Source organism: Vidua macroura, chromosome 1 (genome assembly GCF_024509145.1).
Source record: "Vidua macroura isolate BioBank_ID:100142 chromosome 1, ASM2450914v1, whole genome shotgun sequence".
NCBI classification, from domain to species: domain Eukaryota; kingdom Metazoa; phylum Chordata; class Aves; order Passeriformes; family Viduidae; genus Vidua; species Vidua macroura.
Window position 1 is genome coordinate 9650200 of NC_071571.1, and position 21524 is coordinate 9671723.

At 38.5% G+C, this 21524-nt stretch overlaps 1 protein-coding gene across 1 annotated transcript in view; it reads right to left on the reverse strand.

The window, feature by feature from the left end:
* Positions 1–7603: 7603 nt before the first annotated feature.
* Positions 7604–21524, reverse strand: part of NCAPG2 (non-SMC condensin II complex subunit G2) — a 47030-nt gene continuing 33109 nt past the window's right edge. Inside the window, exons 26-29 of the mRNA XM_053982001.1 lie at positions 20181–20284; positions 17148–17245; positions 16781–16883; positions 7604–12915 (exon numbers count right to left, since the gene is read on the reverse strand). Coding sequence (XP_053837976.1) covers positions 12864–12915; positions 16781–16883; positions 17148–17245; positions 20181–20284 — 357 coding nt within the window. The 3' untranslated portion in view covers positions 7604–12863. The remainder of the gene's footprint in view (positions 12916–16780; positions 16884–17147; positions 17246–20180; positions 20285–21524) is intronic.

Below are 21524 nucleotides of genomic sequence, written 5' to 3' on the forward strand. Positions count from 1 at the left end.
CACCTGTGTGGCCTGGCATTTTAAAGGTTCAAATTTTTGCTCTGGTTGATTCAAAGACATGAACTAACCACTGGAGATTTAGGTCAGCCTCTTTCAATTTCACTGGGTCATTCAAGATTATATTAAAAGCAAATGTCCATGCTAGAAAAGACCTTGTAGGTAGTAGTTTAGCATGGGAGAGGCAAGAAGTTCATTATAGGATTTATTTTGTTGTTTTATTACTGTTTAGAATGAAATATTAGGAGTAGTGAATTAATCAGCTGGGAATTCAGTTAATGGTAGAATTTTTTAGAGATGTAAGAACAAAAAGTGCCAAAATTTCACAAACCAGACATTGATTGGGTGTAAAAAAGAAACACAGGATTCAGTCAGAGTAGAACATTGCCAGAGAATAAGTTAGGTATAAAGATACACAAAGGGAAAATACTCTTAATACTTATCAACTTGTAAATAATTGTGATATTAATAGAAATACAAGAATTTAAATAATACAGGATAGTTAGAGGCTAAGTATTAGAACTTACCACACAAAGGTAACATCTGAGTTTTACTGTGTACTTAGTTACTGAGGTGGTCTTTGAAAGCCTTTGCAGGTCTGTTTTCTAATTTCAAATAGGAATTATATTTATAAGCATAGGTACACCTGTGTGATTGTAGAAATTGAATATTTTTACTGGATGGAAGTGCATGTTTCATCCAAGGATCATGAAGCTATTTGTCAGTTTATCCAAGTATAAAGAAGAGCCTGAACAAAAGGTCAGTCCCAGCTATGCTAAATACACTCTACCTGCACAGACAAACAAGCCCTTAGAGAGAAAAAAAAAAAAAAAAAAAAAAAACTAACTAAAAAAACATTAAAATTACCTTCTTCATTTTCTTTCTTCCTCTCATCCTCCTGTCCCCTCCACCCTCCCCTCCCCAAATCAAGACTTCTGAGCACATTAATTGCAGATCATTTGTCCTGCTAATGGGCCCAAAGTCCACAGGGGAACAATACCTATCAGGCAGTTTATCTCTCAGATTCAGTAACCTAGATATCTTGGCAGAGCTTTAAGATGTATTGGGGGGTTAAGGGTGAAAGAGGAGAGAAAGAGATAGAGAGGCTTGTGCTGTATCTGTGCCCAGAAAAGACAGAATTTGTACTGCTTCATTATTTCCATGTTCTGGCTTGAGAGGAGATAGGTAAAATATTCAAAGCCTGTAGATGTATCTACAGACACTGAGGGAGACTTTGAAGTCTCTGATGCACGTGTGACATTCACCACACCTTGTTGAGGGCAGAAAGAGCAGCAGTGACCCTCCTGCACCTTGTGTGTCATTTGAGGACTTCTTTCACAAGACAGTGAGGCCACAAAACCCATCTCCAGAGCCACATCTTGGGGTGCCATGGTTACAAGAGGAGCAGCACCAATTGCCACTTTGCAGGTTGTTGGTGTGAGCAGTCATACACTCTGCTCTGGCAGCTGACATGCACCAGGCACTCTTCAGGGTGATCTTGCAGAGACACTCAAACAGTGACTGCAGAACTGTTCACACGTTCATATTATGGCATATTTCAGTTACATTTAGTCACTATTGTTGATGAAAAGTTTAAAGTCACAAGATTTATATTCAAATTATGTGAAGGGGGTTATTGCAGAAGCTGTAATAGCCCTTGACATTAAAAATATCAAGCAAGTTTAATAGAAATTTTGTACTATGCACTTAACCAGTAACTTCTTTACTCGTGTACTTGAAAAATTACAGGTGTGGTTATGTAGCTTTGTGTATTTGATCCTTTCAGTAAAAGAAAATGTATAACTTATTCCATGTACACATTTTTTAAAATATAGAATTTAAATAGTTAATACTTTAAAGCAATTAAGAAGGAAAGACTTTACTCTGCAATAGTTATAAACACTATGTCTAAAAAGCCATCCAGTGTCTGAGACAGTAAGAGTGTTTAAAGTATGAGAAGCTCTACAGAAGCCTGGATTACTGAGACCTAAAGTCATACCACTCTCTCCTTAGCAGTACAAATACTCACTTAAATCTCAGTTTGGTGGTTGTATTCTGAATTCAGGGACAAAGTTTTAGGACAAAGAAAAAGGAAGTTCCTAAAGGGAAAAGTCTTTAATTGGTGTGAAAATGTATAGTCCAAGGTCATATCAGCAGTGATTGTGGTCTTTTTCAATTGTTGAATAATTCATAGTGTAATTAAAAGTATTTGAGAGGATTTTAGCATTTGATACAGAAATTACCAATTTTCAGTATTTTTTATTTAATGTCTATAAAACTAGCAGAGCCTTAGAATTTTTTAAATGAATTCTTACTGAATACAGTTTAGCATGAAAATAAATATTTGCAGGGTCTAGAAAATATCAGACTGCTTGATGGAAGATAGTGGTATGATTATGAATATCATAGCAATTCTGTTATATCTAAGAATGATGTTGTCTGGCTGTTCTCTGCTATTTTAAAGCTTTTTTTCTTGTTTCCAAAATTGTATTAGAAAATGCCTTTGCTCTGGTGCACACTAGAAGTTTTACTCTAGATATTTCAGCATCACTGACGAACAGGAGTTCAATACAGTGCCAGAAGGAAAAATTCTAGAGAACTGTGCAAGTGCATGACTGATCAGTTTAAAAAGTGAAAAAAAAAAAAAAAAAAAAAAAAAAAAAAAAAAAAGTAGGTTGATTTTAGTTATGACTGCTAAGATGTGAGCCCGTCTTTTATTCCTTGTGCTGTAACTGAATGATAATTGTTTTTATATGTTTCTGGAAATGAGCCTAAAGTGGAATGTACAAGGCCTAAGAGATGAAACGCAGCTAGAGAAAATTACCAGTGAGAATAGCAGGAGATGTGACTTACATTAACTGAAGACCTAAACATCTTTGTATATGAGTGCTCAGGGCTGACTTCCAAGGCTGTAAGAAGCCTTGGTAACGGACCAGCCACTTCAGTGTGCATGTGTGAGGAAAATTTCCATAATCTCTCCTGCTGGTTTGCAAGGGATGCTGGAGAGAGCAGCTTCTGTTAATGTAGGCATTTGCAGGTCTGGATTGAACCCAAATTCATTTAAGACTCATCTAAAATTCTAGCTGACTTGTTCAAATACCACTGATGGTGATACCTACAGGAAAAAAGTTTGCTGAAGCTGCTGGTGTGAAGTTGTTGGAAGAGAAGGCAAAGGTGGAGTGAAGTAACAATGTGTGGATGTCCAGAACCTATGAAGAACAGACCCCTGGTGTCTCAAGGCATGGCTACAGTAACTGATGAATCCAACTCTTGAGGCCATTCTGACAGCTTTATATTGGTGTCAAGCAATAAAAGGGAATTTGGGCTTTCCTGGGAGAGGGATGGCCTCTGTGAGAACAAGCACAGGTGACTGAGGTGCTCTGGACCTGGTCCCTTCTGACTGAGAAAGGCTGTATTTCCTGCTAATGCCCACTGTCACCTCAGTCCAGCACAGGCTGAACTGGGACTTGCCTGTTTTGTAGTCTCTGGAGACAGATTTTAAAACAAAACCACATGAATCTCTGCTGATTTTCATGGGCATTTAGAGGCCTCAGCACAGCTTAAAAAATTGCTGTCTGAGCACACTATGATGGGATATCCAAGTGAAAGGATTAGACATTATAATGCTTTTTGATAATAGGTTCTTGTTCTTCAAAACCATCTTGAAACCCTTAGGTGTGCAATGAATAATTAGATTTGGTTGCCATTGATCAAAATTGATTTGAAATGTCAATAGGGAGACAATTTTTTAAATTAATTAGGTTCTTTTAATGGGAGGGAGTTCAAAAACAGTTTAAAAATTCTTTTTTCATCCAGCTTTGCTAATCTGTAAGACTTGATACTTGGTGAATGGATTTTACAAGTAACTAATCCCCTGGGATACCCACTCCTCTTGTACTCAATTAAAGGATGAATGAGATTACTGCACTTTGTCATTCTGAAAGAATTGGCCTGTAGTTGATTGAAGCTAGTTATGTGTCCCCCACTTGCTGTACCTGACTCAGAACCTGCAGCCTGGTTCCAGTGCTGAGCACCCACAGCTGGAGATGGGTGCCAAGAGGCAACAAGTGTTATAATCTGGCAAACAAGGAAGAAAATCCATGGAAATTTTTTACCTTAGTGTCACTGTGCATTTTTAAGATAATGATAAGTAAACCTACAGGGAGCTGGAGAGAGACATGAATCACTGTGAAATTCTGGGACTGCTGTGAGTAGTGCCATAGTAGTGCCATTGCAGGAGCTGGGTATACACAGCAGGCAGCAGCCTCAGTGTGGAGCTGTGTGCTGAACCATGAGGAGATAAAAGCACTGACTATTTGCTGTGTCATCAACAGCAAGGGGTTTGCATGATCCATAGGGCAGGTACAGGGAACAGTTCGTGTGGAATGAGTAACCTCTCTTAATGTGATTGAAGATGTGTCACTTGACACATAATCACAGGAGAGATTTAAGCTGTGCACGTCTTCACTTGACTTTTGAGTGCCTGATTTTTCAGCTCTAACATGTTTCAGCTTAAACCATGTCTTTATGTGTTTCAAAGAATCATGGAATCTTTAAGGTTGGAAAACTCCTCCAAGATCATTGAATCCAACTGTCAACCCAGCAACCCTGTATTTGCCACAAAACCATGTCCCTAAGTGACATGTCCACACATCTTTTGAACACTTTCAGAGATGGTGATTTCATCCCTTCCCTGGGCAGCCTATTCTAATGCTTAACCACCCTTTCAGTGGAGAAAGTGAGATCCTAATATCTAATCTAAACCTCACCTGGCACAGCTTGAGGCCATTCCTCTCATCCTGAAAACATACGAGGGAGGATCTGGTTTCACAAAGCACAAAGTGCAGATTCTTGCATTTTTCAGCCCCTTGCTGTGCTGGTGAAAGGAAGTGTGGGACAGCAAATTGTCAAGAAGACACCTGTGATCCCCTCCTTTATTTTCTCCAGCATCTCTCCCTCGCTTTGGCTGCCTGTGACTGGAGAAAATCTGCCATGGGGGTAAGCTCATCCTCAGTGTTCTATCCAGGAAACATTGTCCTGCTTACTGTAAAACACAGAAGCAAACCTGGTGGTTGCCCAGAGGTTAGAATATTTGCTATAGCTCCTGTCTGTCTATAAGCTTCAGGATATTCTCCTCCTGGTACACTGTAAAGGAAATGTAGAATTGACCAATATGGTCTAAGCTCAGATCCTTTTCACTGCAGTTTTATAACAATGCTAATTGACATGGGTTATATGGTTTTGAATAGCTAAAAATGAATAAAAAACAAAGTAAGCACATAATTTCCAGTTAAAAAATTAGAAAGTATTGCTGAAAGCAGTCTGATATCTCAGAGTACAAGACTGCTTGGGCCTATGATGCATTTCTTTGAAAAGAAGATCACTTTTTGAGAATATGCTGTGATCTGGAAAAAAAAAAGATAGGGAAAGTTCATGGTAATGACAGCTGGGGAGAGGAACATTGTTTAGACTACAGTGAAATTACATTATGTGTCTCTGCAAGTACAAGATTATGTTGAGAACAATCATGGTTTTGGAGAAAGTATTAAAAGTTGAATAATAGAAAAGACAAGGCTCTTTTTCTGTTCTGAATCACTACTTTAAAAGCACTCCTGTTGCCCCCTGTTGTAGTTCAGAGTGTTCCAATGGAGCATCAAAAACCAAACAAAAATACCTACTTTGCTTCTCCTAGGCTGGGCATTTCTCATGAACTTTTCTGCTCTCTATAAGAGAGTTTCTACTATGCATGACGAAGAGGTACACAAACAGATGAAAAAGAGTCTTGCTCTGAGATGTGTGATGGATACTTAATATTTTATCATTTCATCTCCTAGGCTGCCAATGAAAAAAGGAAAATCATGGTGAAAAAATGGTAAATGCACAGAATTCTACTGGCAAGAATTACATTCAACACAATTAGAAAAAATACCAAGACAAAAATAAACTTGTAACTGGCATTCTCTTTCATTAGCAGATGAATAAAATTAGAGATAAAAGAGCTGTCCTAAACTGGAACTGCAACAGGAAGCTTGAGAGCCAAGAGAACAAAGATGGTCTTCACAAATAGGTTTATGAAAAAAAAAATTTGCTTTCCTCTCACTATAATTAACAAAAAAACCCAAACCAAAAAAAACCCAAAAAAAGAACCAACAAAAAAAAACTAAAACCCCCAACCAACCAAAAAAAATGGTTTCATTTATTTTTTTTCCACAGTCAGTTTAGTTCCAGAGTCAAAAGCATCACACCTGTTCAGATGTGCTAATTGCCCAGGAGAGTCTCATCAGATAGCACAGAGTGCTTTCTAATATTAGATCACCCTGGAACAGGCCTGCTTTTAAGCATTCAATCAATGCATCATGATCCACTGATAAATTAAAAACTGCAGGCTAGGTTTCCTGATCTCTATGTGCTACTCAGGCAGTTTAAGGCTCTGTGATCTCAACTGGGAAGATAAGAATCCCCCAGAGGCTGGCTGACCTGTGATGGATGGCTTAGGAACCAAAGTTTGCTGTCAATTCCAGTGTAGATCAAATCAGGGAACCAGGAGGCTGTAATCAGATCCTTGAGCTTTTTCTTGCATCAAACAGTTCTCAATTTCATGGCACGTAGACTGGTTTTGTATTCTTTTTGAGCCCTAGCATAACATTAACTTTTAAAATTCTGACAATAGGAGACACAATAGGAGACACAAAATGAAAAAAAAAAATCTGATCTGGAATATGGCAAAGCCACCATTAACTTCTTTCATTTAAAAATTAGATTCTTGGGACATAGAGGGCACCACGCAGTGTCCATCTCAGACATTTTTGCTATGGTCTTTGAGTTTGAATATAGGTTGTTGTGGTCATTGCACATTTCCCAGCAGCTCTTGTACACAAGGCAAACTCATCTTCTGTGCCCAGAGACCAGCTCAGGCACTGGCAAACAACTGTTTTACACATCATGGGGGCATAGACCCATGAAAACCACTGTCCTGCAGACCAAGTGAGCAGCCCATGAGAGGGAAACTGGGGACAGAAGAGAAAGGCAACGATTTTTGTCAGGAAGGATGATCCCCTTTAATAAAGGACCACTTTTAAATACAGAACAAGCCTTAGAACTTCTCTTTGTGCAGAACTGAGAAAATACTGAGAGTAAAAGCCTTTTCATTATCCTGTGTATTGGTAGTGTCCACCATGGAGGACGGTGGAAGAAAGAACACAGTTTTTGGCAGTGTGATCAGTAAAAGGAGCCTATCCTGTCAAAGGAGCTTTTCCATCAATGCAGGACAGTCAAATTGTCCTTAAATAGCCAGAACTAGAGCAGGAAGTAGAGTTACTTTGGGTTTTGATTTTTGTTTTGTTTTGTTTCTCAGTACTGTCCTAGACTGGTCTAATTGAATTTGTAGGCTCTTACAGATGCTGTATTTTTCCTTTAGAGGCTGTTCTGAGAAAATAAAGTTGCAAACATCTATTTTTAATAACCATGGCAAGATTTCAAAAAGGCCTGTGCATGAAGCCTGAATTTCTCACTAAGAAGCTTGTGCTCAGGCACAATTTCAGGCAATGGGTAAGTAAAGATGTCAATAGTAGGAAACAACAACAACAACAACAACAACAACAACAAAAAATAGCCAAATCAATATTCTTTATTCAGATGGAAGCTGAGCTAACATAAACAGTTTATCTAAATGTTTAATAATTACCCCAAAAGGCAGGAAGCACACATCATTGCACATTGCAGAGAACTCTGAAGGAGGCTGGGCTGGCTCTATCCTCATGTCCTTTGATGTGGGCATGGGGTCACACAGGATTCAGGTACCTCTCTAGCAAGAACTGCTAAAATGTACCTGCTTAAAATGTAAGGCTTTACAGCAGAGCATCTGCTACTGCAGCATAATAAAAATGTATTAACCCAAGACAAGGATTTATTGTAAGTGTAGTAAGATGGGTAAGGAACCAACTGAACGGAAGAGGGAACTAGATTAGGCTGAAAAGTAATTACTAATGATATTTTGGAACAGCATCTTATTTAATATTTTCATTAATGACAGCAGAAAAAATTTGAACATATATTTGAAACTGGGACAAGTTGACAGAGTATAAAACAAAATACTAGAATTTTACATAGGAAGAATCTAGAAAATTGTCATTTTAAGTAATGCAAGCACCATGAAATAAACAATTGTTACATCATGTGTTTGAGAACTAAGTTCTAAGAAAAAGGTGGTCCTCTGGTTAAAAAGAATGACACAAGAGAAAAAGATTGGTAACAGCTTTTGCTTACTAGAGTTATGAGCAGTAACAAAATAAAAGTAACAGAACTCCTACTGCCACACTCTTTTCAAACAGTGGTGACAGATACACAGAGTGAAATTTCCTGAGTGCCACAGCAAATAATTTTTGCAACTTTTCTAGAACCATGATATGGAACTGGAGAGATAAAGGATGCTGATTAGAGAAGACCCAGAACACATCTATGCTGAACACCCTAACCAAGTGAAACCCCCCCAGTGACTGCTGAGTAAATGAAAGCCAAAGCTACAGCACTGCTGGAAGCCTGGGGCTCTGCCTCAGGTCACGCTCAGACAAGCAGCCACACAGAGCGCAGGACCAAGAATTCTTATCCAGAGGAGATTAGGCAAGATCTGTGCCTATTTGCAAGGGCTTAATGAACCTGAAGAACTGCTGGCCTCCAGTGGAAATTTCTGCAGCTGTTCCTGAAAGCTGCCCTTGGCCAGCTGGTTGTCCAGGTGCCACTGCTAAGCCATGCTCTTCTCTCAGACATGGGCAGCTGCCACAACGGGGGCTCCTGGCACAGGCACAGCTGGAATCTGCAATGGTCTTGGTCTGCAAGACACTGGAGCAGACCAGCAAAGAATATGAGAAGTTCACTGCTGTGTGTCATGGTTTCACATCTCAGTCATTATCAGGAGTGTCCGTCACTAAGCATCCTTCAGGTAAGGTGAAAGATTTTGTCAAAATTAGTCTGATTTCCTTCTGAAAGTCAAAAGACCTCAGAACACTTGAGAGCAGCACATGGGAGTTTAAATATAAAGTGAGTTGCAGCTCTCATGAAGTAAACAACAGGTGCAAGGTAGAATTTTTTTAACTTCCTTGGCTATTCTGAAGGTTTGTGTGCTTGGATCCATACCTGAAGACATTTATTTGCTAAGGAAGAAGCTTGAGAATTTCTCCTGGTTTTCCTTAGCTCACAAGTTGAAGCTGTGATAGGTGGCAGATGCAGGGCTTTGTTTCCCATCCAGACAACAAAGCAAATAAACATTGTCATTACAAAAAGGGCCCAAGTCCTTACAAACAATGTTGATTACTGAAAGTAGTTTAAAGTTATTTAAAGTTATTTATTCTTCAGTCTCATTGATCCTGAAAGCATATGCACAAAGGGAAGAGCTCCTGACATGGCCCTCACAGGTACAACTGTGTGCAGAACGTTTCTTCTGTGGACGGCTCTTCATCACCAGCACCTGCCAGTGCCAGTGCCCAAAGGAGTGTCATAGACTGGTGATTTCTTGCAATTTTCAAGCAATTTTATTAATCAAAGTCAGGTTCAACTTCTTCAAAAAGCTGAACAGATCTCAAAGATTAAGGCAAGTTTTCAAACATACCCAAAGAACAACACCTCTTCCCCAACAGCACTTTTGATTAGTAAGATGAAACAAATCTGTTTTACAGGCTTACAAAAGGTAACAGCTTAAGAAATGTCCTATTTATTTGACTCTTCCAAACAGAAGGAGAATGTAAATTTAAATTTTTGCAAGATTAAGTTTGCAATGAGAACAGCAAGTGAAACATAGAACCTCTCCAATATTCTTGTGAAATTTGCCATAAAGGCCTAAGGAGAAAGCCCTGATAGACCTTGACTCAAGGAATGCCAACACCATTATTTGTGTTGCAGAAAGCCAATGATTTTTCATGGCAGAGCAGTTTAGTAGAGCTGGACTAGAAACTGAGCTGAAATACATTCACCAGCTGCAGGACTAACAGAAAATTATTTCAACCCTCTTAAGAATCACTTGAGTACCAGCCATCAGGAAGACAAAGGTTTATCTTTAAGTATTTTACCCTACCTAGCAGTATCACCTCTGAGATCTTCAAAGGAAATCCACATATTTCTTATGTTGATGGAATGGCCTTTTATTTCCTTCCTAGCTGACATGGATATTGCATCTGTACCATGAATTCCAGGAAAAAACCAAAACTATACTGAAGGAAAACAAGGCAGTAAATTTGGATTGCTTTCTAATCTAATGATATGAGCAAATACTGAGAGAATGAGAAGCAAAAAAAAAGAAACTTATTTACATATTCATTGAGTAATTTGTATAATCAGAAGATTTAAAAGGTCATTACCGGAACACCTGCCTGTTAACAGATGTAGAAGAATGAAGGCCAAAGAACACAGTTTTTATAAAGATGCTGATAGATAAACAGTTGGCAGATTTGCAGCTACCTGCTGGGGAAGCATTAGTTCCTTTGGTCAGGCCACTGTTGTGGATGAGGTAAATCTGGAACTCATGAATCCATGCACACACAGACTATCCTGTTGCAAAGTTTGCCAGTTTATTAAGAACTGTATTGCTTTTAAATATCAACATTCCAGGTAAAACAGCTTTTATCCAGTAAGGAAGTTTTATGTATCGACCCAGGTATGGGTCTGATGTTTGCACTGACAGCAGATATTGAAAAGATCTTAGTCTCTTACCACGGAAAGAAAACCAGCAGAGTAGATGCTTGTTTAGACAGATGGGAGGTACAGCTTTGCACAAATCTTAATCAAGAATGAAGAGCCTGTCTTAATTTGGCCAGACTGGTTAACTTCAGTGTCAGTACTACTCAGTAACACGGGAGACTCAATAGCCATTGGCACAGGCCCACCCTGAGAATTACTTCATTTATTTGTAGATAACCAAGAGCTTCATGTGCAGGCCTCCAGGTCTAAGCTGGAGGATGTGTCTTTGTTCTGTGGATGAATCATTTTCTGGAAATTCCGATTAAATCTCCTAAACCAGACAAAACTAAAGCATCAGGAGCTGTGGTTCTGGCTGAGATAAATTCCTTCACAGTAGCTGGTATAGGGCTGTATTTCAGATTTGTGCTGCAGATAGTGCTGACAACACAGGGATGTTTTAGCTACTGCTGAGCAGGGCTTACACAGCATCATGGCCTCTCTGCTTCTCACCCCACACCTAAGGAGGCTGGGAGTGCACCAGGAGTGTGGAGAGGACACAGCTGGGACAGGGGACACCAAGTGACCAAAGTGATGTCTCACACCATCTGGCATCACGCTCAGCAATAAACTGGGGAGGAGGTTGTGGAGAGGGCACTGCCCAGGGACTGGCTGGGTCGTTCTATTTCCCTTTATTTTTATCTCTTTTCTTCACAATTTGTGACCATTTCGGTTTCATCTTGGGTGTAGCCCCAGCTGGGCTCTTGTACTGCCCAAGGTGTATCCATTGAGGCCTTTTATAAATGCCTACTTTATTCCTTTAACAATGTCTAGCCTCTATTCTAGAACAGCCTTCACAAGGCATCATTGGCAGAGCATCTGTTTGCATGAAGAAAATAAGTGGCTTAGATGCCTGCATTATCGGCATTGTTAGTATTAACTGATCAAAATAGGTATAATTTTTAAAAATAGCTAAATATAAAACAATTTATATATTACTCAAGCCTATGTTTAATAGTTAAGACATCCCCCCCCAGCGTACTGGGCACTGAATCACCCAAATATTCAAGTCATGAAGAAGCTCAGGGGAGAATCTGGTCCAATCCCTAGCTCAGCCGGGTTAACTCCAAAGCTGTAACACCATGGAAGGTCAGAGCCCTCCCTCCTTGTCAGCCAAGTTCTGCACATCTCCAAGGATGGGTATTCCACAAGCTTTCTGAGCAACCTCTTCCAGTTCCATTTCCCTCTCATAATGATTGTTTTTCATGCCCAACAAGAAATTCCCTTGCTCAAGTTGTTTCTGCAGCCTCACATTCTCCTTCATTAATCTCTGGGGAAAGTCTTTCCTTTACCCTCCTGCAGGCAGGTGCAGGCAGCAAGAAGTTGCCCTCATGCAGGTGCCTGTGTGGGTGGTGCAGGATTTGTCCCATCAGCTCCAGGTCTTTGCTGAACATCAGGAGATGCCCCTCGGTGTCAGCTGTGGCTCCCAGCTGCTGTCATCTGCTGCTCACCCTGTCACCAACCTGCCCTGGCAGCAGGGCCCGCCCTCAGCAGTGCCACAGCCACAGCTGCCAATCTCACTCCTTAGCAGATTATTCCTCCATTCTGATGGTCCAACCAGTTTTCCACTCATCTTCCAAGTCTACCCATCCATCCCAACTCTCTCCAGTTTGGCTGTAAGGATACTGTGTAAGACTGTGTAAAAGTCTTTGCCAAGGATAGGAAACAGGACATGCTGTGCTCTCTCTTCTACAAAAGGGAGGGAAGTCAGGTTGGTTAGGCAGAGTTTGCCCCTGGTAAAGCCATGATGGCTATTCTCAATCACTATTTTGACCCTCACATATCTCAAAATAAGATTCATTTCCATAACCCCTAGGAATATGCTCTAGTCCTCCCAGGAACTGAGGTTACATGCAACTTCAGTCTCAAGAGTATCTATGATACAATTATTATTTGTTTTACAAAAACAACGATACAAAAATTCTGATTTTACATTCCCCCCAAGAAGACATTTGTATACAGAATAACCCCTTTGCAGCTGTTGAAAAATCTTTACATTACATAATGTCTGTACACACTTTTATACATTTTGCTTCCTTTAAATGTACAGAATAATAGCAAACAATATTAAGCAATTCACAAGTTTACAAGGTAAGTTTTTTTACAAAGCAATACATCTCTCAATTTTCACAACAAAAGCTTCAAGGATTCAAAAACTCATCCAAAATTTTCAGAGATGATTCATACAGGAATCTGAAATGGCATAAAACAATGCATAACAGAATTAGAAATGCTAAATGCCAAATCAATCCTCAACTATTTGATTCTCAGAGTACAGCTACCACATGATTTCTTCGACCAGTTAGTCCATATTAGTTTATTAAAATGCCTTTACAAATTACTTTTGAAATAGCTGGATTCTTTTTCTTTCAACTTTTCAATTTTTCTGCTGATCATCTCTGTCTTTAGAATAACTAACAGCAAGCCAGTTTAAATTACTATGTCAATTCAAGCACATTTTCTAACATTTTATAATATTTCATCATCTAGTTAAAGAACCCACTCGTTTTCTGCACAGCATTGTTACTCTTCTGTTCGAACAAAACAGTGAAATCTTTACAGGTAATTAATTCCAAGACCACTTTTCATTCTTTTACTTTCCTGATTTCTCTCTCACTCTCCAGCCTTTATAATTTTTCTTCTCACCCATGACAACATTTTTCCAAGCCTGAGCTTTCGATGTTATCCTTACTAGCAGCTGCCTCCTCGAGCTGCCCTCACACTCCTCTCAGTCCCACTCTGACTGATCTCACACTCCTCTCTGCAGTGCCACAGCCTTTAAGCCAGGATGAAACTCCAGTGTCAACTAAAGGTAGTGTTACAAGGTGCTACAGAATTAGGATAATTAGTTAAGTTCTGTGGGTTTAGGCACAATGCTGCTTTGTAGAAATTTTATTTCCTTACAGTTTAAGGCTAAAAACCCAATGGATTTGTAATGTGGGACCATTGGCACGTTGGCCAAAAGCCATCACTTGGGATAACTGTGCTCCTCCTAAACGGACAAGATGTAGTCAGTTTTACCAAGTATCTTTCTAGGGAACTTAAAGATGGCAGGCAGAGAAATCTTACCCAGAGTTATACACCAAAACAATTCAAGAGCCATAATTTACAGATGCAATGAAAGTGCAATTAAGAATTTGGGAACTAGCTAAATGATAATACTAAAAAAAAAAAAAAAAATCAGCACAGCCATTAGCTAAATTTAAATTCTAACATTCATATATCAAAATGCTAAATAAAGTAAATACACAGTATTAAGTAAAAGTTATTATCCTATAGCACATTAGGTTTTACAGAATGTGAGACATTTTTATCTAGCCTCCAAATGACTGCTTTGACAGCTTTATCTGCATTTTTTTTGTTAGGCATAAATATTTGCATTTTATAAACTAATATGTGTGCCATTACTCTTGAGGAAATTCTCTCAATACACAGTATGTTGTCCAGAATTTTTAAATGCACTGAACAGCATTTTTAAAACACAGACCCACAGGACTATCTGAAACCACTAGCTCAGCTGAAGAGGGAAAAGTAAATTGCAGTGAAAAGTTTTGCTTCTAAATTAGTGCACCAATTCCTTGTATAAGGGCAGCACCTTAATTACCACACCAGACAGCTTTTTTACTTTTTTCTTTCATTGCTAATACGTAAGAGATTACTCCTAAGTCTGAAGTTAAGATGCTGGCACAGAACGCCAGTTCTCTTGGGAAATTAAAGAATGTCACCATTTCCTGGTATACCTGGGTATTGAATAAAATAATCCCTCAAGGAGTTATTAGGAGATAATGCATTCAGAAGCAAAAAATAGTAATATTATTAAGAATGAGTTAAAACCCAGTATTTTAGCCAGCAGCAGCAGCACAGTCATGTGTGTTAGAGGACTGCCTTCAAATTAATGACCAGAGATCTAGCTTGCAGCATACCATAACTAAAATTTGGTGTTTGGTAAGCAGAGTAGGATGAGTAAATAGTTTACAAACAATAGTGCATGCTTTACACCATGTGTAATCACATTTTAGCTACATTAGCACACAAGCAGCAGAGCACTACAAATGACACATCAAAAGCCACCAGAGGCCCGGTCCAGCCTGACGTTGTATCTTGGCTGTGAGACTGCAAACACACTTCATCGTGCAAAACCTGATCACTGCAGAACTTCCTTCAAACCTCTTTCCAGCATCAAATATTTTACCCTTCTGGAGGGAAAAATTCCCCAGCATAACTGTACAAATATGAAATTCCCCTAAATTCTGCAAAGCTCTATGATAGCTTCTGAATTTTATCATGGTGGCAATTCAGATTCCTAGAAAAAAAAATTTCCCATTATCATATTCATATCCCTAACCCTTGAATTTTGTCTGCAATTGCCTCCTGGGTTGGTATTATACAAAGGTAGCCACTCATCTATCACGAAATTAAAACACTGTGTAGCATCTTATACTCTTCATCTGCCCCAACATGCAGGTTGATTTGTCCCAGTTCACTGGGCAGAGACAATCATATAGATTCATAAAGCAATTATCTGTGTTCTCACTGAAATTTATAGTCACTAGTGCTCTCAAGTGGCAGCAGTTATTCACTTTAATGTGCCTATGTATTTAATCATGTTAAGATTCACTTTAATTTCACAGCTTTTCCTACTGTCTTGATTAGAAGAAGTGCAATCTGAAACACAATATCCTGCTGCTCTCCTTCTTTTCCAGATAATAATAATAATAATAATAATTATTATTATTGTTGTTAAAGATATTCTAGTAGGACACTTGGCAACCCATTGTAAAGTAATTTCATGGGGAAAGGAATGGGGTTTTGTTTATTTGTGTTTGATTTTGTTTCTAAGCTAGCTCCTGACCAAAGGACATTTTGTTCACAGCTAAGCAACTCTCCAGCTTTCCTGCAGGCTTCTTTCAGGTACTGGAAGGGACCCAGAGCACCATCCTCTGGATGGAGGCACAGCTCAGCCACCAATGTCTATGTCAAGTCACTAAAATGCCAGGGAACAACGTGCCTCAGGCCAAGGATCCATAAGAAGAGCACACTGGGGATGTGTGCTCAGGCGAGGAGAGCTGTGCAAGAAACTGTTGAGTAAATGAAGCTCCTATACAATGAGGTTCCTAAACAATGGGATTTTTTGCTTGTTTGGGAGTCTCTGTTCTATATTTTAAAGTCTGTCTATTCTACATCCATTGTTTGATTCAATGTAAGGATCACTACTTTGAAGAACAAAAGACTGCAAGGGCCTCTGCATGTTCAGGCCTCTGTGATGCATTGCAAACTTTCTCAGTAATTTTGGATTAATGCCTATAACCCCAGTCTGGTTTCTTCACATTCTGTATTTGTGCTTATAATATCTCCTTTGCACACTTTTTGATTCCATAGGCAGTTCAATAACTAGGCAGAAATCAGATGCTCACAAATTTTAAGACTTAAGCAAGTTTGAGACACGAAAGGCTAAAGCATTCATCATGATTCTCTCGACAGGCCTGAGATAACCAATTGCAAATACAATGCAGCCAATCACTTACAAAAAACTTTTCACAAAAGATACACAAGATATGACACTTGAAATCCCCCCTCAACAAAAAGAGCAAAATCACCTCTGGAAAGTCTCTAAGACATTGTTATATTCAGTTAAATTTTTACTGCCTGCATAGATTTGGATTCCTATGCCTTATGCCAAAGTGGGAGAAAAATCTTCTAGTATTAAGAAATAGTAACTGGACTATTTGTTTTGTTCTACCCCTGCTGCAAACAGACCTGGATTTCAGAAGTGAATCCTGCAATATACAGGATCAAGTGATAACACATTCAAATTAAATGAAAAAAGGCCGAAGCTAAATATGTAAAGATTGCAATCACAGCAGATATAAGGGCAGGAAATTTAATACTGTGCTGGGCTCAATACAGCCCACTTTCCCCCCCCCCCCACCCCAGTATTTTAAACCTTGCCATCAATCACTCAGAGCACTCTAACAGTGTTATGTAAGTACAGAACAGAGGCAATTATTGCAGAGAGGGGATAGGAGCGCACAGTGCTCCTTTCCTACAGCACACCCACCTTTCAGTGCTGCTGGATTCTCCTGTGGCAGCATCCTTGCATATTATTAGCTTCCTTTGAATGGCAGGTGCAATATCCTTTAGAAGTGAAGTTTTGTGCTTACCTATTTGAAATGAGTTGAAATGTTGAACAAAAATAATAATTTATCAACAACAAATATATGAGTTGAAATATTGAACAAAAATAATAATTTATCAACAACCCCACCCTTCCATATTTTCAGAGAATAACTTTAAACATAAAAGATTGCTTAATGGAAGATTAGATATTAAATTGGATTTTTTCACTGTCCTGGATTAATTACTGTGTATTTCAATGTAGTACATAAAAAGAAAGATGGAAAAAGGACAAAAATGTTTTAACTGACCTTTAATTATAATCACAATGCAGACAGTAGCAGTTAGACTAAAAATCCCTTCAATTTCTTCAGAGAGAATGCATTCCATTAATTCATTTAAAATTGACCTAAGGAAAAAATAAAGAAAAAATACGTTATAAACCACATTTCTTTCAAAATAGAACTGAACAGAATATGTTTGTAATTATGCTAGTTTGCCACCACAGCTTCACAGATACCATGCAGGACAAAGCAGTGTGACTGGGTAACTGAAAACTATGTGCTGCCTCTGGATCTGAGAATATCAAAGCATGGTAAATTGCTTGGGAAGAAAATAAAAAAGTCTGCAAACAGAAAAAGTGGCTGTTAAGAGAAGTGAAGAGCTTGTGGTATATTTTAGGAAAGTCAATCCATGAAAAAACTACTGGTTCTACTGGAATTTAATTCACAGAATTTGTACTGAAATTTCTAACTCAAATTTCTACTGAAGTTTGAAAAAATATTCTATTGGTTTGCTAGTACCTACTCAGGCTTAATTAACATTTTGACCTTAAATGTGTTTCTCATAAATATTAAAATATTTTTCCAATTACAACCCAGTGAGGATAATTTATAACTAAACAATGCTCTGAAACACTTTCAGCAACATCTTAGTTACTGAAGCTATGGACAGAATAACAGAACCATGACAGCAGCTCCTTGTAAAATACTAACTCAATATGTATCTTAAGAGATTTTGTGACTTCTAGCAAGAGATGAAAGTATTACCAGCAAACTCCAGTGGCGTTTTGGGATATATGTCAAGGTAAGAAAAATGAAATGAGAGTCTCAGATGGGTCCAGCAACCAAACTAAACTGCAGTAGGGAATAAGTCAATACCACAGAATGGAAACTAACTGGTTATTAGTGTTTGTGGTAAAAAACCCAAATTTAACTCAGAAGCAATTCTCAAAACAAGAGAAAAATAAAAGAACAAGAGGGATAAAACAGGAGATGGAAGAGATCCATAATCCTGATACTCCTCAGAGCACAAAGCAAAATGCTCTGTGAAGAACTAAAGGCAAAACTGAGAGCAGAATGTTACAGAAACCTTCCCTATTTCAAAAAAGCTTTAGCAATACTATTATCTGTTACGAAAACTGAACATCATACATTGCCAGTTCTGACTTCAATTCTTCTACAGGCTTTTATTGTGCTAAGATATCAAAATGAAATATGCAGTTAAGAAACAATTCAGTAAAATGTTTTGCAGAAATTCAAATATTGCTTCTAAGAGCTGAGAAAGATGAAAAATCTTTAGCTTCAGAAATAAGCATTATGAAGTTGCTCATGCATTGCTTCAGTTTCTTTGTATCATTGTGGACTAATGTGACCAAGCATTGATTCTATTTCACCTTGCTCTTAAATTGCTAATGGACGGTACTGGGATCAGAGTCCTGACTTCTCTGTTATCATTGTTTGGGTCACTAAGCACACTCTTAACCTCCATGAAGGAACACTGGAATTTCATTAATCTGTAGCAAGACTCACTGAAGCTGCCTTTCCCCACCTCCCTCTGAGAAAAGGGTCACATGAACCTGCAGGCAAAGATAAAATAGAACAGAACAATAAGCTATTTAAAAATACATATAAGGTTCAGAGGTAAGGAATTGGTTCCTATACAGATAGTTCCCTAATAAAATGAAGGATACTCACACAATTGGACAGATACTGCCAAGCCTCCCAGTATTATCACTGTTAGGGGGATTGAAATTCAGTGCTAGAGACTGACTGGTTAGTACTGAAAATAAAAGAGATGCTGCAGAACTCGGAACAAGATGACCGAGTTCACAGAGCACAGCCTCACATCAGATTTCGTAACGTCAAAGGCTTTCATGTTAACATAAAGATTTCTGAAATACTGAACCATTCACTACTGAACTCTGATTATGGCCTATCAATACAGATTTATAAAAGAGCCTTAAAAGTAGTCTCAATTCTGAGGCACCAGTAGAACCAGATGGAAGCTATCTCTAAATCTTTGCCCCAGAAAGATAAATACCAGAAGATACATTTTTTCCCAAGTACTGAGAAACAATTTGGCTCAAACTTGCAGTTTTCTCCACCAAGAACGGACAAGATTCACCTAGATTACTACAAGAAAAAGTTTCAGAAAAATTAACTGATTTTCTTCATCTCTTTTGAAAAGACATGTGTAAAATAATTTTCTCACTAGAAGAGAACACCTTGAGTTGCTGCCTCATGGAAGAGCAAGATTTGGATTAGTTGGACTATTGCTGGAGTCTCTGGAGTCTTTTGTTTTGCAAGTTCAACTAGAATTAGACAAGGATTGAGAAGAACAAAACACCTCATGACAGCAGAGACAGGCAGTGCCTGTCAGATGAAGAAGTTAAGAAGAGGAATTAGTTGTGGTAAGTCAGGGAGAGCAATAGGACTTCTATGGCCCTTTATAATTTAAAGCAAGTCTAGTGTGTACAGTCATGTTAAGAAAAATTGAAATTCAAAATGGAATTCAGTTGTGACAATTTTAAAATATATTTAGGGCCTCCACTAAATAGAGCAAATACCCTCCCCCCTCTAGTTTAAGTATTAAAAGATAAATAACATAAGCTCACTTTTGGAGGCTTTTAGCACTCAGATACTTTCTATTTTGATGTTGTGACTTTAATACAGCCATAGGTCCATGTCACCTTGTTGGAGATGTTCAACCAAAGGATTAATTCTATTTCTGTCAAATATTTTCTCTCATCTTAATATCTCTGTGTTGGAGGCTCAGCTTTATAAGTATCTTATGAAAGAAGCAAGCCAAGATGTATGATTAAAAAACTCATCATGATTAACAGTCTTGTAAATAAGAAGCACTCTTGGTTAAAAAAATGGACTCAACCCCAGCAATCAATACCTACAGGCAATATGTCAAGAAAAAGGGATTATTAAACAGTCCAGATAAATTTAGAAATCAACTAGTTCTTCAAAATTAATTTGAATTTAGAAATTAAAATTTTACTGACAACAGTTCTATACTAGCAAAAACTTTGGAAAAATTAATATAGAAACATTTACCTGACAAAATTAACTGACTTCATAATTACAGCCATTAAACTGCTTGAAAGAGGGGGAAGATCTGAAATAGTCTTTGGCATAATCAAGTCTCTTTCACTGGAAGCCTAAAAAAGAAAAAAGACAACAACCATTGTAGCTCAAGAAAGATATGTATGCAGAATATTGTTATTTCCATAATTACACTAACCAGGACCGATCCTTAAAACAATTGGAACATTCACAAGTATTCTTTGAATAGCTTTAATCTGTGTTGTGTCCAAATAAACAAAACTAATTTACATTAGTAAAACTGAAACTAAACCACATAAACAGTATTTGCACCAAGGCAAATATTCTCTGCAGTTGCTTTCACTAGAAGTTTCATTAAACTACACTGGTGGTCACTCTTTATAAAGGCACAGCCTATTAAACAGAAATGAGTCCCCTCTGTGGCTCCAAGTTCAAGTGTGCATCCATGATTTCTAAATATAACTTCAGTGACAGTGATTTTCTGGATACCTGCTCTTTTTGGTATAAAGCTCTGAATAGATGACAAATGTTTAGTTAGAACTGAATTTTGATTTAGAACAACCCAGGGGCAGGGAAAACCCCAGCTCAGATGAGTGACTGGAATGAACACTCAATCTATGAGTATGAATCTCCAGTATATTCAAGCCCAGAAATGTTTGTTTACTCTGCATCATCCGTAAAGGGCACCTGTCACCCCACAGCCTCTCAGCTGATACATCAACATCTGCAGGCAAACAGCTGGGTCACCTTCAGTGCCTCCTGTAACCGAACCTTGGAAGCTGTTCTGTGGTTACTTCTGGCAACTGTTTCTTGCTGTTTCTGACACATGCAGAACCCACGGCAAAAGTACAGTCTCTACTCTTCCTTTTTAGTTCTCAAAGCTTCCAATCTTACTAATCATATTTGCTCCTAACACTACCTGCATTAGAAAAATGGGGTGGGAATGTTCCCCTTCTCTTTCAAGGACAGTTGTGTTTCCTGGGACTTTCAGAACATGAAATAATCTCTGTCTACACATTCTTTTCAGCATTACAGACTTTCTTTACTTTCCAAAGCAACACAGATCAGGTATTTGGAAATCCTGTGCACAAAAACCAAAGGAACAAAAAAAAAAAAAAGATGCAGCACATGAACTGTCTCTCTATGGAAGCAGAGAATGCACAAGTGATCAGTGCCAAGCAGGGCATCAGCCTGCTTTGAAACAGGACTACAGAACCTTCTGGGACCATTCCAAGAATAGCGAATGGGAATCTGTCACACATCAGGGCTTACTCCCAAAATTCCCTAATGCTGGGTGGGATAAAGTGAGGTAGGTTTAGAACAAGCCCCTGTCCT